The sequence below is a fragment of the Falco rusticolus genome, chromosome 11 (assembly GCF_015220075.1).
Source record: "Falco rusticolus isolate bFalRus1 chromosome 11, bFalRus1.pri, whole genome shotgun sequence".
Lineage (NCBI taxonomy): Eukaryota > Metazoa > Chordata > Aves > Falconiformes > Falconidae > Falco > Falco rusticolus.
The window spans coordinates 26,989,226-27,005,153 of NC_051197.1; the positions used below are offsets into that span (position 1 = coordinate 26,989,226).

At 41.0% G+C, this 15,928-nt stretch overlaps 1 protein-coding gene across 1 annotated transcript in view; it reads right to left on the reverse strand.

The window, feature by feature from the left end:
* Positions 1–15,928, reverse strand: part of PRRC2C (proline rich coiled-coil 2C) — a 75,987-nt gene that overhangs the window by 22,908 nt on the left and 37,151 nt on the right. Inside the window, 7 exon segments of the mRNA XM_037403986.1 lie at positions 5,189–5,440; positions 8,218–8,406; positions 9,383–9,468; positions 9,901–10,243; positions 10,695–10,849; positions 11,458–11,666; positions 13,242–15,605. Coding sequence (XP_037259883.1) covers positions 5,189–5,440; positions 8,218–8,406; positions 9,383–9,468; positions 9,901–10,243; positions 10,695–10,849; positions 11,458–11,666; positions 13,242–15,605 — 3,598 coding nt within the window.

A 15,928-nucleotide genomic window follows, 5' to 3' on the forward strand; every position in this document is an offset into this window, starting at 1 on the left:
GTGAAGAAAAATAATTCCATTAAAATATCTCCCTTACCTAAATTAGATTTCCATTTCTTGGACAGGTATCAGCCTTTCTACAGGAGGAGTTCACCAAGCAACAGAAGACTAGAATTTCACACCAGATTTTTCTTAGAAGGCATGTCCAGCAACCCTTACTACTGAATTGCTACTGAGGTCAGAAGAATTCTTGGGCAATTACAGTTTGTCTCATGACCTCAAAATGTGCATCTGGAGACAGGTCCAAATACAGTCTGTAAAGTAAGAATATACAGAGCGATGTACTGCCTGCGCAGTAGACGTACTGACTGTGATGGTGTAACCAATTATCATTTGTCACCCAAGATGCTTTAGCCACCTGTTGGAGGCTTTAGCCTATTTAAAAAATAAAATACATTAGCTGAAAGCTTTCTGTAGCTTTAAATAGATACAGAAATTTCTTGGGTAAATCTATAACAAGTAAGGCCCTCCAGATTAGAAAGAACACATAGGGATGGCTGCAATTTGCAAAACAATTTTCCTTCAAGTCTTGCCTCTGAAAGTCACAAGACTCGGTTCCTCTGGATGGTGGAGTCTACCTTCTGATTTCTGCATTGGGCAGTGATTTCAAGGAAGAAAAGGACTGGAGTGTTCAGTCTACCCAGAGGCTTTCCTTGAAGTTTGTCACAGTTAAGTGGACCTTAACATGCTCAATGAACAAGGTCCACTTTCAGGGACCTAGCTGTAGCCAGTGACTTACTGCAGTTGTAGGTATGAACTGCCCGATGAAAGAGTCTCATCGATAACACTGCCACCTCTCTAAGGAATGACCTCCTGGGAACAAAAGAGGCACTGGTACTTCTGTGAAGCCATGTTCAGCACTGATTTTTAGTTCTTGTCGCTGGGTATCTACTGAGCGTATTCTGGCCAGGCAAACAGGCATTATCAGAACCTGAGCCATAGATTTTGTTAGAGAATGGTGTGATCCTAAATTAGCCAAGATCCACTCTTCAGCAAGCACCACAAACGGCCAAGTTTTACCTGTCTGAAGCCCAGAAAAGGCTCTTATCGTTTCTATGGAACCAAATACCAAGAAGGAACTGAAGGACAAATTAGCAGCAGAACTGTTGATGAGTGCCTGGCCTTGCCAACACATAAGGATTTTGAAGGCACAAACCACATAATGCTTGTTTAGTTGCATCCAACTGGTATAATGATAAGCTATTTAAAAAGTGCATACTCAATTTACTCCTTAAGCCTATGGCAATGTCTCCTAAAAGAGCAATTAAAGCATTAAGATACTAACCGGGCAAATAAAGAATCTTCCTTAAAAGGATGAGCTCATTTTGGTAGAAGACTAGGACAACATAATGGGGCAAGAGAGGACACAATGTGCACATGTGACTTATTATTGTATTTATGAAGGAAACAGAGAACTATTTTCTCCATTTCGTTTTCTTTTACTTGTTAAGCTAGTGAAATATGAGCTATATGATGTTTCTCACAATCTGAACTACTAAACTGCAAGTTGCATGTTTATATTGAATTCCAATAGGCAACCTTAATTTGGGTAGAACAAGGCAAGCACATGAAGCTGCTTTAATCACAAGATCCTTCTAACGAAGTAATTAATTGGCTTCGTGTTTTTTTAAGATGCTTTACTGCATAAGCAAGAGGAAGTTTTTAATATAAACTTTATTAACATTCCTTCAAGGTTTGGATGCAAGTTTTACAGCGTCTCAGCACTAAAATTCCTTACAAAAGAAATCCGATCAAGACTATGGCTAGCTTTCTCATTTTGGAAACTTACAGCTCTTTAAAAACGCTTTTTCACTAGAATTAAAAACAAACCATCATATCAACGCTGATGCCATTAGAAGTACATGTGCAATGCTGAACCATCTGACAATGATTAGTTACGTGCTGAACATGCAGACAAGACAGTGCTTTAGCCATAAGACAACCACTCCATGAACTGTAGGTTAACCACCATCTATCATTTACTGGTACATTAGGTCTAGGAATCTCTTAGATATGGCTTATCACCATAAGCTTCTGTAATTCAGATACAGTGATTCTCCTGTACAACTGTTTTACTGAAGAAACCGACTATTTTATTATAAACCAGTAACAGTAATAATAGCCAGAGCAAAAAACTCTGGCTTTTTTTGAGCTACCTACCAATTATTCGTACCTGAAGAAAAAGAGGTGAATTTTTTCTAACTATGTACTTTGCCCAAAAAGAGGTCACAAAACCTGAAGTGACTTTATGAACAAAAGGACAAGGCAGACAGAGCTGACTTTGCTATAAAGGATAAGGGTGCTATACGGGCTTAATTACTTATTTGATTTATTCTTGATTTATGTAAATCACCCAAACCAGAAAGCCTAAAAGATACTCAAAATTTATTGTCAAGTACAGCCTATGTCCTTATAGACATCATCTCTGTAAGACACGGCCATTATCAGCTACCTCTGCAAACATTTCATTGCCATGTCCGCAACCAGGTATTGATCATTCCTGTGATTTGAAAGCTTCAAAACTTTAGACAGCATAGGGTGGGGAAAGTCAAGGGGTAAGGTTCCTGATAAGGGTACCTGATTCACAGACTGACACATCAAATTGCCTTTACTCCAAATATACTGCAAACCACAAGAGAAACAGCTACAATTGCTTTAGAGCATCATGCTTATGTTCTAAACTTACACTTCTTGCCAGTATGAGTTGGTTTATATTTCTACAGTTTCTAAGGTAAAACAGTCCTGTATAACTAAATGCACATGCTCTTATTAAGATGTTTGTTTTGGGATGGATGGGGTACTCTTACAAAGCTGCTGCTTCTGAAGGAGGACAACTGGCTTGACTTTTACAGACATTAAAATCACCAGATACACTAAAGAAAACACGTCTTCCTGGAAGCTGAGTGGTAGTCTGCAAGAAGGATGTTAAAGGGTGTCAAAAGAGAAATCACTTGTTTGCTAAAACTTCAACACTGGACATTGAAACAACAGATTAAAGATGTCATCACTTCCTCATTAAAGAGCAATGGAAAGAGTACAAAGACAAGAGAAAGCAGTTGCAATACAAATCAGTACAGAACTCCAAGGCTGGAGCAGTATTTGAACCCATTTTAAAAGCCACTTTAAGTAGCAGCAAGACTGGTTTATTCCTGCAAAATCTAGATGAAGCTCATCTTATCCAATAAATCTGCAGGTTGTTGGTTCAACTTCCATAGAATTAAGTATAAAATATGACCACCTCTTTCCTAGAAAAAAACCCCAAAACAAACGCAAGACTTGCTGATGCCCTGGAAACTGCTCATGACAAAGGAATTCAAAAGCAAACCTGGAACTGCTGAGACAGGAATATTTAGACCTATTATTAAATGCTTCTATTAACAACCACTTAATGAGTAAATTATTGGGGATTTTCATATCCAGCACAAACTGGAAAGTTTCCTTTCACTCTGGTCTTCCCTACAGACAACAGAAGCCTGGCACTTCAATACTGTGGTAGTTAAAAAAAAAGTCAGAAAGGTACAAAATCCAGACTTCTTTTTTGAAGATCTCATACTTTAAAAACACAATTGTAGAGAGGCAATTATGCTGATTTTGGTAGAGCTACTTTATATCAAGCTAGCGTGGAGTAATCAATGAAGATATCTTTCCTATTCTGTATGTGGCTTTGAAGAAACATCTCCTCCTCTTATCTTGAGCTCTGGTCACAGGAGTGTGAAATACAGCGAGAAAAACATAACACACAAACAAACAGCTTTCTTACCAAATATTTGAGCAGCCTGGTGGTTATGGCTCTACACTTCTGCTTCTGTACACAAGAAGGGCACTTTATGTGTTTCTGGTACCAACGTAAACTATTCACATCTACTTAGAAGATAGAAACTGCCAGGAAGGATGTGAAATCCCAGCACCGTATTTTCTTACTTATTTGCCATTCCACTCAAAAAAAATCAAGCCTGCAGCTACCATGTCAGACACAAATATCCTCCTTAACAGTTGCTCTGTAACAACACTTCATTGACATAGTGTCTTCTGCTTGCAATGACACCTTGGCAAAAAACTGCCAAAATTGTTGTGTTTTGGGGGGTTTTTTTGGGTTTGTTTGTTTTTTGTTTTTTTTTTGCTTTAACCGTGGGTCACAAAGATACATTGTGAGTGATCTGCATTTCAGATTCTTCAACCGCTAATCTAACTTTGACAGAAGATCAGTTTTCCTGAAAGGCATCACAAAATTTCTGCTTAAGACCAGGAAAGGGAAGACTAAGACAGCATGCAAATGAATCTAAACTCACAAAACTGCTTCACAAACATACAAGAAGCATTTTTCCTTTACCAAAGCAGGTGGAACTATTAATTAGCAGCTACTCAAACTGCATGGTTTCTTTACATTTGACAGACGACAACCATAGCTCTTGCTCAAGACACAACACTGCTGTAGTGAGGTCAGTCCCCAACACAGGTCCTTAGGTCAAAAGGAGAGCGCCTTTGTGGATGTTTTTCAGCCAGTGCTACCAATGCACCACAGCTAAGAACTGAGCTGCAGAACAACAAATCCTGACAGCAAGTCACCATCTCATTGTTACAGAGAAGTCAGGGGAGTTCCACACAGACAACTACAATGAGTCCTCAACCTCCTGAGGGAGCTCTGCAAGGGAAACCTTGACAATATCCAAGCCAACAAGAGCTGACATACAGACCCTTTAGGTACACTGAATATTCCTGCTTTAGAGAGTTCTTTTTTCACAGAACAGCACTCAATTCACAGCTTCAGGTCATCCAGGTACTCAACCAACGACTGCACACACCACTTTACTCCAGTTCTCTGCTGAAAGTCAAGCACTCGTCTTGCATATATCACATATATCTGAGTTTACAGAATCTGCCTGTACAAGGCTCCAGTGCCACACTTTCTACAGCAAGGCTCAGGACAGAGTTTTCACATTTGCAAGGCAGCAAAAAAAGTCTAAAAACTTTCAAACTGATCTTTGTACAGGGGTATGGCAAACAGCATGTCTTTGTACCGCTTCTGGAGAACTGTTTAATTCAAGCAGTACCAATATGTTTCATATCTGCTATCCAGTGGACTCTGCTGTCAGGGTAATTACCCACCAGCAGGCAACCAAGTGTCAATGACATCCATGTAATCATATTTTACACATAGTGCTCAGCGATTTGTTACTATTTTTCTTACCTTTGTGTTTGTTCCAAACTCTGGAGCAGACACAGATATCATCGTTCCTATTTCCGTGCTCAGTTCACTTGCTGCTTTGGTTTCCTTTGCAGTGACAGGTTCTGGACTTCTGACAGAGGTGGGAGATGGCTTCTCCTGTCCCTCAGGTTCTCCCTGTTGGGCATCCTTCACCTTCCTGTTCTTTAAAGAACGCTCTTTCCCAATAGGACCAGGTTTATACTCTTTGTTTTCTACCGGACTCAAGTCTGGAAGCTAAGTTAGTGTTAATTTGTCAGTTATGTCTTCCCTCCCATGTCCTATCCCACAAGAATATTCTAACAGGCTTAAACCTAAATCTAACAAAGCTTTCCTGAAGGGTAAGCATTTTCTAACAGATAAAATCATTTGAGACTAAGTCATTGGTATGTACATGAAATGCATTCATTTTGAACAGGAGGAATTACACTGTTTTCAAGCAATACGTGTTTTATGGGTAGTGGTAGAGTTCAGCTAGAATAGGATCTAGTTAAAACCTAGAGAAGAAAGCCAGTTTGACTCTCCTCATGTTTAAGAAGTCTTGTGGCTTCTATACTTTTTTGTGCTTTTCTTATACATACAGGTTTATTTTAATTTTCAGAGAATCAGGATTTTACAGGGCCCAGGAAACTACAACAGAAGACTCTACCTTCATTTGAAGATATCTCAATGTATGGATGTTGGCAGCATTTTTCCCTAGGAATTGTGAACTAAGGGGATATCCAAAAAAAACCCCAAACCTACACACAAGTGTTGCCTTATATTGCAGACACCACGGCTGGAATAACTGCTGCAATTCAGTAGTTCCTTTCTGTGCAGCTGAATTAAAGCAGAACGAAGGGCCCCAGGGAACCTGAATGCTCTGCTGTTTGAATAGCCACATCCTTTCTGGCTGAGACTACTCAGCCCATTTCACTACAGAGCAACACAATGATTCTTTAAAGGCAGTCCTGAAAATCCTATTCCTTAAGCTTTGATAGCAGAAAGACAGAAGCTGCTGGTATTGTCTCTATAAATACAAACCAGCTGTTTCAGGAGCAGATGACTCTTCACAACACAATGCCTTTGGGCTTCGGGGAGGGTGGAGTTTCCCAAAGGTATTGGGTACCCTCAGGAGGCCAGCAGAGACTAGCTTTCAGAGGAAAGGAAGAAAACAACAGTAGCACCAGATGTCTGAGCATTCCAATGCAGCAATCAGGAACACGAGACTCATCTCACCCCATGCATTTTTTTCCTCTAACAGTTTACAGAGGCAGAAAATCCTCCAGACACTTTAAGGTCACACTTGGAAAGGTAAACTGCTTTGTTTGAGGTATGGTCCTCTCACATCACCCGTATCAGTCCAACAATACTAACCTCCAATCCTGAACATAAGTCTGTATTTAGGCTTCATAGCAAACAATATTGCTATGGGGGTGGTGGGTGTGTAGGAATTGTTTATTGGGATTTTTTTTTTGTCATCAAGACAGTTAAAGGATTACAGCCCTCTCATTCAGAAGAGCCACAAAAATGTTAATCTCCAGTTAATTTACCGTTTAGTCACATGTTTTGTCTTTCAACAAAATCTACAACAGTCTTTATAACTATAGCCAAGCAGAAAAAAAGGAACTTTGTATACAGTATGAAGCAGACTGACTCTCTATATATTTATTTAACTTTAGAGTTCAGGATCTTTACGTGATTTCCTGAGAGCATTTTAGGCATGCTGCTAGTGTATCTGAGATACAGGTTTTGAACGTGCTGGGTTACTACAATTCACTAGTAGTATTAACTACTGTGTATTTCTCTGCTGTATGCTTTTTGTATTTTGCAATAAAACCCATGAACTGCAGCACTCCCATGGAGGACCTCACGTAGCAGAGGTTAAATTCATCCTACATTGACTGCACTTTTAGATTTCAGCTTTTTTTGGAGACACACCCCCCTGCCCCGCCCCCCAAACACAACCAACACAAAGAAACACCCGGTCTTCTAGAAAGACAAGAGGGCTTTAATTACAGCGGGACCACTGCCAAATCTCAGACATCAAGAGGAACTGAAATAGCTGGTTCTGTAAGTCACCAGCCAAGTTTATTTGCTATAACCATCTCTTTCTGGGAGTAAAATGCTGATGCTGAGTGCTAGTGATGCACAGATAAGTATGCATTGGAGGTGGAAATAACAGGAAAGTATGTTTCATTAACATGAAAGACCACCAAGTGTAATAATCTAAATGACAGGAGGAGAAAGTATGGCTCCATATGAGTGGTAACAATGGAAACACAACATGATGACAAATGAACGGAGCCCCTAAATCTCTGGAGTGCAAGCGATACACTTTTTTTAAAAATTGAGATAAATTTGATTACCTATTTGATCTTCCTAGATCAGCTGCAAAAAAATCAGTTATCTACACATCTGTACATTTGAATTTGAAACTTCAAATTAGTGGCTCTAACACTCCCCTCTTACCACAAAACACTTCTTTTCCTGCAACGTGATGTATTACTCATCTTCGTAATCTGGCTACAAAACTAAGCAGGGCACCATGCATCATTTAGAGGGGGCAAGGCAGGCATGGCGGCAAGATCTACTGAAACTGGAGATCTATTCAAGGCAGAAAAAGAATGACTGCTTCAAAACAGCTCTCAAAGCCCGAGTGAAGCAAGCTCAAGAGAAAACCAAAAACCCCAAACTACAAAACACCACCAAAATACTCCATCCTATCCACAGCCTCCCAACAAAACTATCGCAAATCCATACGCCTATCTCTGCTGCAGCCACATCCCTTGCTCCAAGCAGAGAGCCAATGGACAAACTCTGCTGGGCTACGATGGTGCTTACACTTGCTTCTTGAACTGAATTCCCCACCTTCTCCCCAAGAAGTAACATGTTGATTGTTTTAGGAAACAAAAGGGGAATGCAATTTTTGGAGGTCCAGTCCTAACTGAATGAGTATACTATTTCATCATTTATAACCTCTTTCTGGCTGAACTTCAAGTTAAAAAGTTTATACTGAAGATATGACCTTTTACCTTTTGTGCTTTGATGGGTCCAGCTCGAGGCTGTTTCTGTCTTTGCTCTTTTGGTTCTGGTAGCTTGTCAGTGGACTTCTCAGAAAGTACAGGGCCAACTTCATTGTCACTGCCACTGGAAGCTGGGGCTCCAAACTGAATAGTTTCTATGCCAAGATCTACTCCACCTTCTTGCCCTGGCTTTGTCCCCTAGTTAAAAAGGGAAACATTCAACACATTTAAAATGATTTCTAGATCAGTACAATGCCAGTGGTTCAGAAATGAGCACAAAATATGCTCAGCTAAAAAACACTAAAAGAGTACTTTTATCTTCTGCCAGCAAAACTATTATTTGTGACTGCAACAGATTTGCAAGAGTAAACAATGCAGGAATGTACACTTCCTCCTCCTCAAGTTCCTACTATTTATACAAGCTCAAGAGTAAGAAAAAAAAGCAGTGAAGGAATATGTAAACAAGACCAAGACGATAAACTGGTAGAAAAGGGGGAAGGGACAAGTGCAGTATCAAAACGTCCAGATTCAGGTTCACAACATTCTCCTGAAGTTTCAAAAATTAATGTTCAATTCAAGAGGAACAATACAAAATTAAAAAAGATTTCCAGATCTCCTTTTATGCAGTCAAAATGGTCTCCTAAGAAGTTACGTCACATTCTTACAGTTTAAAATAATAAAGTCAAAACCAAAAAAGCCCAAGAAAACAAAGCCACAGGACTTTAAATGTAAAATTTAGGGCTATGCAAATTCCACACAATAAGCAAAGCTAATGTAGTTAGAGATACTAAAAGCAGCAGATGCTTCTGATTTTTAATAAGAGACACAAAAGAAATTTAGTTCCTTGGAGACATCCTGCTTCTGTCTACATTGCTGAACTGTACACAAATGTTCACATGCAAACTAGGCAATACTTTTACTTCAAAAATGCACCGAATAACAGCTATCAATAGACAAAAACTCAACCATTCACAGATTCAAGAGAGCAGTTTTTCCATGCTGCAATCATAAAAGCACCAGCCTGCATCTTGTGTTTCTGTACTATCTCCTGCCTTCATAGAATTCTACACATAATAGTTTCAGTATGTGCACACCTGAATAAACGGATAGTTGGTACCCAATCTCAATGAGATATAATTTGGGTAAGCTTCACTCTTCTTCCCTTCGTTCTTACCTCTGGAGATGTAGCTGAACCAAAAGACGTCAAAGGCTTGTTCCAAGCACTGACCGAAGGTGGCTGAGGTGGGCTAATGGGTCCCACTGACAATTAAGAAAAGAGTTAAAAAAAATTTACAGATTTCTTGATTAAATAAGCTTTGGTTAAGAAGTTGTTAACCTATTCAGTAGTTAACAAAATGCCACCTATTCAGCTGCTTTCAAGTGGGGCAACCATCACATTTGGAAGCATGATCAAGCCCAACAAAACAGAGATTCCTGAAGAGAGCGGCAGCTGCTCATTCATAGTGAATGAAGAATGTAACAACAACATTAAAATACTGAATAATATCATACTGCAAAAATCTTTTCAGCAGCATTTATAGGTTACAACACTGCACTTGGGAATGCTGCCCTCTATTCCCTGTGCAAAATACATTTGCAGTTAGAAATGAGCCATCAACAGAGAGAGCTGGCAATCAGCATTCGCTAACTGTAACACTTGCCCCCACCCCAAATCCAAAAGCCACCACTTACATTTTTTGGAGATGTCATTTAGAACTGCTGTAGACGGCACCTTGTTTTCCCATAATTCAGTTCCGAGACCATTATGAGCCTGGGTGTTTTGCAGAACTTTGCCTGACACTGTGTATTCTGTGCTGGCTGTCCCTCCTGCAGCCTGGTTCTGTGGCTGAACTGGAGTCTGTGGCTGACCTGGAGTCTGCGTTGTACATGGAGGTTGTGCTTGAGCTTGTGCCTGAGCTTGTGCCTGCTGTGCAGCTGCAGCAGCTGCCTGTTGCTGCTGCTTTTTGGCAAATCTGGGTGGGAGCTTGGAATTCTGACCTCTGCCTTTTTCGCTTGATCCTTTTTTGGTCCAAACCTGTAAGCAGAAGCCAATTTTATTCTTAGAGCTGACAGTCTGTATTGACACCAACTGTACATTTTGTATAGCAGCAAAAAGCAAACTGATTAACCCCATCTTAAGTTAGTTTATTTTTTTTAGGGGTATTTAACCACAGGAACAATTTCTCATCCCTTTTTCTCTTGGAATCAACTGATAGATGAAGCAGTAGTATAAATCATTTATCACAGTATGAAAAATGTGTTTTCAGTTTGCCAGTTCCACCCGCCTGACAGTGCCCAATCAGGAAGTACAGAATCCTAAGACTACTAAGTAAAATTAATTTACTAATTGCGAACAACTTAATATAAATACAACTATCTAGTTATAAGGTGAAAATACAGCTTCTTCAAAAGGAAGCTTCTGCACACTTCACAACATTCCCCATACTGCAAGGAGCTCTTTCCCACTATAAATGCTGGTCTTGTACCTGCACTGTTTGTTCTTCCTTCTTTCTGCGCTCTTCATCTTGCAAGCGTTTCTGTTGCTTCTTAGACACCACTTCTGTGAAACCATCATCATTCAAGTTAGATTGGGAGTCTTCAACTACTGTCACTTCAGGGTGATCATCAATGATCACAACACCTACAGAAAAAGGAAAGGTATAGATGCTGCTGTTTTAACAGCTTCAGATGCACTGCACCAAGCCAAAAATCTGCTTTAGAGTGGAAGCTATTTCTCCACAGACACAGATGGTGGCCCTGATTAAAGGTAAGCTTCTGCTTGCCAAGTGCTTTGCTGTTCAGCTTGAAGACAAGGACAGTCTTCTTTAAGAATTGAAAAATGGGAGGTTCCTGTACCAGACTCTCCAGGAAATAAGAACTAAAACATAGTAACAAATAATGAACAGCCTTCCTGGATACTAGCTGTAAGCTTAGCAGTGATATCCACTGCTTTTGCTTATGAAGGTTATAAAGGCAAATTAGAGTGTGGTGGACAATGGTATGAACACCACAGTTAAGATTACATGATGGAAAACTGTTCTAATCTATGCAAAAAACCACACAATGAGATGTGCCACCTTTTAGAGACACACATTATTAGTTCGGTATGACAAATGTAGCAATACTCAAGTACACAATTATACTAGTGTTTAAAAAAAAAAATCACTCTTAAGTTTTCAAATATCTAGCTCTATATGCAGCAAAGTTATCAGGATTACAAATTCTTGTTAGCATATTATCAACACTTACTTGCGTAATTATTAAGATCAAATTGAGACAAGGCATCCACTTTTTCCTTAGGCTTCTTTGGACCAGCCTTAGGTTCTTCTCGCTTTTTGCCACTTGGATCCTTAGCACTCTTTTGTCCTGCAGCAGTAACACCTCCATCCTCCTGATGTAAAGCACTGTTGTTGGTGGGATCAACACCAGGCACAGCTGCTGTCTGCTCTTCAAATGGCCTGTATTAGAAAAAGAAAATGGCGAAAATTAATGACCAGCCACAGAGGACACTCAGGAAGGAGCTAACAATCTAATGCAGATCCCTTTGCAGGACTGCAAGTGTCTACTGTGCAGCTCTTAGTAGGCTACAGACTTTTACTTCCAGCTCCTCAATGAGAAGCAGCTTAACAGTAAAAGCTGTTTTGTGGACATATCAAATGTCCTACTGCGAAAAAGAATCATAGGAAAAGAGTGTAATTTTAAGGTCACCTCTGGCTTGACCTATGTAGAGGTACCAAAACTCAACAAGTACGCAGTTTCAGTATACTTTAACTGCTGTAGGGCCTTCCATGGAAAAAAAACCCCAAACCAAACCCAAAACCCAAACCCAACAGAAGCTTACAGTATGCCACGTGAACAAATACAAACAAGGTACAACATACTTGCTCCACAGGCTCACTTGCTAAAAGCTATCTGAAGCCATAAGAGTCAGATTCACAGCATTCTGACTTTGCTGTGGAACCTTGAATACCCAATTTTTGCTTCAACATCACTTTTAAGTGACTAGTCACAGGAATTCTTAGCAGTTTTAACTCTGAAATTAAAGCACTGGTCACAAGTTTTTAAAGCCCAGTCAAAACCTGAACTTACAGTACAGCAACCTACAAGCACAAGAGTCCTACAGTACACAGTAAGCATTCAACAAATAAATGTCTTGTCCTGCCTCCCACTTACCAGACTACTGTGCACTGTGGCTACAAAACAGTGAGCAAATAGTAACATTAAATAATTATCAACTCACAGTCAAATTTAGCATAGAGAAACAAAGTATAGTCTCAACCGCAAGTATTCATCAACATGCTTGTCCCTTTAGTTGATCGATGCAAAATGCAATGCAGCAATTTACGTATTAACTGCAAACCCGCTCACATTACATTGCACCTTACACCCAAATCTTGAGAAATACAGCTCTACTCAAACAGCACTACAATTTATTTTTTTTTAATTAGGCATTTTTAACACTGTGCATACAAGAACACTTTACTCTTAGCTCCATGTTCCCAGTGTCTATAAAACCAGAAAAAACAGAAAGTACATAGCCACAGGTTCCTGTGTTTTGCCCTCTTTTCTACCATTCTACAGATCTAAAGTAACTGCTAATGATTGTGGATAACTGGCTAGCTGAAAAGGGTCACATAGACATAGTCCAGCTGGCTGGACAAAAATGCACATCGCTCTCAGCTTATCTGAAGTAAAGCAAAAATACACTGTCTTTGGCTGTTCTTGTTACACAATAACAGGAAAATTTCGGTGGGAAAAGAATGTTGCAGGTGGGAACAGAAACCTACAGAAGAGAAACTAGGGGCCGGCTTGATATTTAGGCAACTAACCAATAATGAGCTTAACTTTTGTAATATGTATGAGCTAATTATAACAAGGTATAAAAGATGACTGTAAGGCACAATAAATGAAGTCTGCTGATCACTCATATTGAGTGACTGTGTCTTCCCTCCGTCGCAACAAATGATTTTGAACCACAGAGGACAACAGAAGATCATGACCACATGTGCTTCCTAACAGAATATGGCACTCACCCTCTTTTTCCACTTCTGGGTGGAGGACCACTCCGTCTCTCACTCCTAGGCCCCGAGAAGTTCCTCCCTGGTTTAGCTGGACCATTGTTGCCACGTCGGTTTTGACGGTCTATTCCAGGCCGCTGACTAGAAAAACTTCTTTTGGCTATTTCCCTTTTTGGAGCTCCAGTGTTTTCTCCTGCCTTTGCAGCCACCTGTGCTGCTGCATCTGCTGTTTTCTTTTCATCCCTCTCACGCCTCTCATTGAAGTCACTGCTTTCTGATGCTGTTTCCCACTCTTCATTTGCCTGGTCTGAAGAATTCTGGTTGGACAAGTCTGGTGTCTTACTTCCCGACACATCCAGAGCAGTGTTGGAGGGCTCATTAACTGCATTACTAACTGCGGCACTTGCTGATGAATTGGTTACAGCCTCACTTATCTTTGAGGCGGCCTCTCTTTCTTTTAGGCGCCTGAATCGTGGTGGCTTATCTTGCCTTGGAGGCCGAGCTGGCCTTTGTCTTCGAGGTCTGTCTCTATTCGGGTCAAACTTTCTCTCAAATTTTGGAGGCCTTTTATCAACTGGTATAGGACCATAATGTTCATTTCTTCTTGGAGGTTCCCCGTCTTCTGGTTTAATGATCTCCGTTTGCCTAGGGTTCCATTGATTGTCTCTGTAGGCTGGTCTCCTTATTGTGGATGGACGTGGAGGACGCCCCCCAGGATCCCTGCCACCACGTCTATACATTCCCCCTCTGCCTCGTCTAGAAGGCTCTCCTTTAGGAAGAAATCCTGGTTTGGGTTTGTTCTCATCATCTCTTATGTATGTTTTTTCTAAGGATCTGCTGTCTACTCTGATACTGTGTTCAGGTTTGAAAGACAGGGGCTTTGGAGGCTTCTTGCCATCAGCTCTCTCTTCTCTTTTTGGGTGCTTGCCTTTGATTAGACTGTCTTTGTCTGAAAGCAGTGTGTCACTTGCACTTTCGTGAACTTCACTGTCAGAATCTGTCTCTGAACCATGCTGTCGCCGCCGTTTTGGGATTACTTCAAAGTCAGAGCTCTCACTACGAGTTTCACTCTCTTCTCTTTGCCTAACAGGCCCCGAAGGCACATGCTCTGTTCTAGGCTTAGGATCTCTGTAGTGTGGGTACTCTCTATTATGGCCTCTACTGCCCCGACCGCGTCCTCCGTAAGAACCCCTGTAGCTACGACCTCTAGAGTAATACTCCCCACGACCTCTGCCTCTGTATCCCTGATCTGGGAACCAGTCTCTATCCCTAGCTTCTTTCCAGTATGTCCTAGGGGGTAAGCCAGGCTCTCTTTTTACTGGCCTAGTTTCTAAGCGTGGCTTCTCTACAACCTCCTTGCTAACGACCTTCTCAGTCTGCTTTTCTTCCTTCACTGCAGTAGCTGGCTGCTGAACATGGGGCTGCTGCTGTGCTGCCGGCTGAGCAGGCAGGGGCTGCTGCTGCACTGCAGGGGGGAGCTGCGGAGCGGCAGGCTGGGCAGCCGGTAGCGGCTGCTGGACTGGAGGCGCGGGTGGCTGAATTGGAGCTTTAGCTGTGGTCTCGGTTTGACCGCTCTCCTGGCTTGCTGGTGTCGGAGCAGCATCCTGGGTTATCTTCTTAGCTAGAGGAGTGCTGCTGGAGGCAGATGTGTCTGGCTCAGCCTGAGGCAGTGGCACTGGAGGTGCTTCTTTTTTGTCACTTTTTTCAGACTTGCTAGGTTTTTCATTAGCTGTCTTTTCTCCTTCTTTCTCCTTCCTCTGTTCACGCTCTTCTCTCTGTTCACGCTCTTCCTTCATATCTCTAAGCACAGGTTTTTTAATAGGACCCGATCTTCTTACTGGTCTATCACCACCTTCGTCTCTCCTGCCGTAACCTGGCCTAGGACCCCATCTTGTTTCAGACTTAGGTTTGAAAGTTTTTTCAGGTTTTGGTCCTTCTGACATTCTATTATTGATCAAAATTTCTTTTTTTGGCTTAATCTCGAGTCTCTCAATTGTCTCCTTTGTCTCAACAGGCCTGTTATTTAATTTAGAGATATTTGTTGCTGTCTCATTCCTCTGGTCTTCTGATTTTAGAGAGTGACTCGAACCATGGGAAATGCTTCTCTTTAGAGAAGAGTGACTTTCCCCCACAGGCACCAATTCTTCCGGAGAGCTGTGTGTACATTTCTCATTCACTCCTTCAAAATTAACTGCAGTGTTAGGTGTGTCAGTCTGGAGAGGCTGTACATCTTCCAAAGGCCTGCTTGGGAACTTCTGTACTTCTACTTCTGATTCTCTGAAAAAGTCTGTCTTTGGATGAGAGTCCAATTGGTTGTGTTCTACAGGATAAGCAGTGGCAGGGACAGCAACTCGTTCTTGCTCCAAGTGTGCCTCAGACCTAAGCAGCAAGCATTCAAGAATGTTAGGGCTGAGGGGAAAAAAATTACTCAAATATTTACTTAAATAAAATAATTTCCTAGGAAGGATTAATGTAAGCTCTAGGAAATAATAGGTATTAATTCTCATAGCAGCTGTAACTTGTAGAGGTTGCTTTTTTTTTAATCCTTTTTTTATTCTATCCTGGTTAAGAGTACAGTGTCAAATGTGCAATTAGCTATACGAATCTATTATTGTTAATGGCTATACATGCGATTTCAAATGGAGCCCCCAAGTTAGCAGGCTAGTATCACAAGTGTTACCTAGGCAGCAGTACCGCAAAAA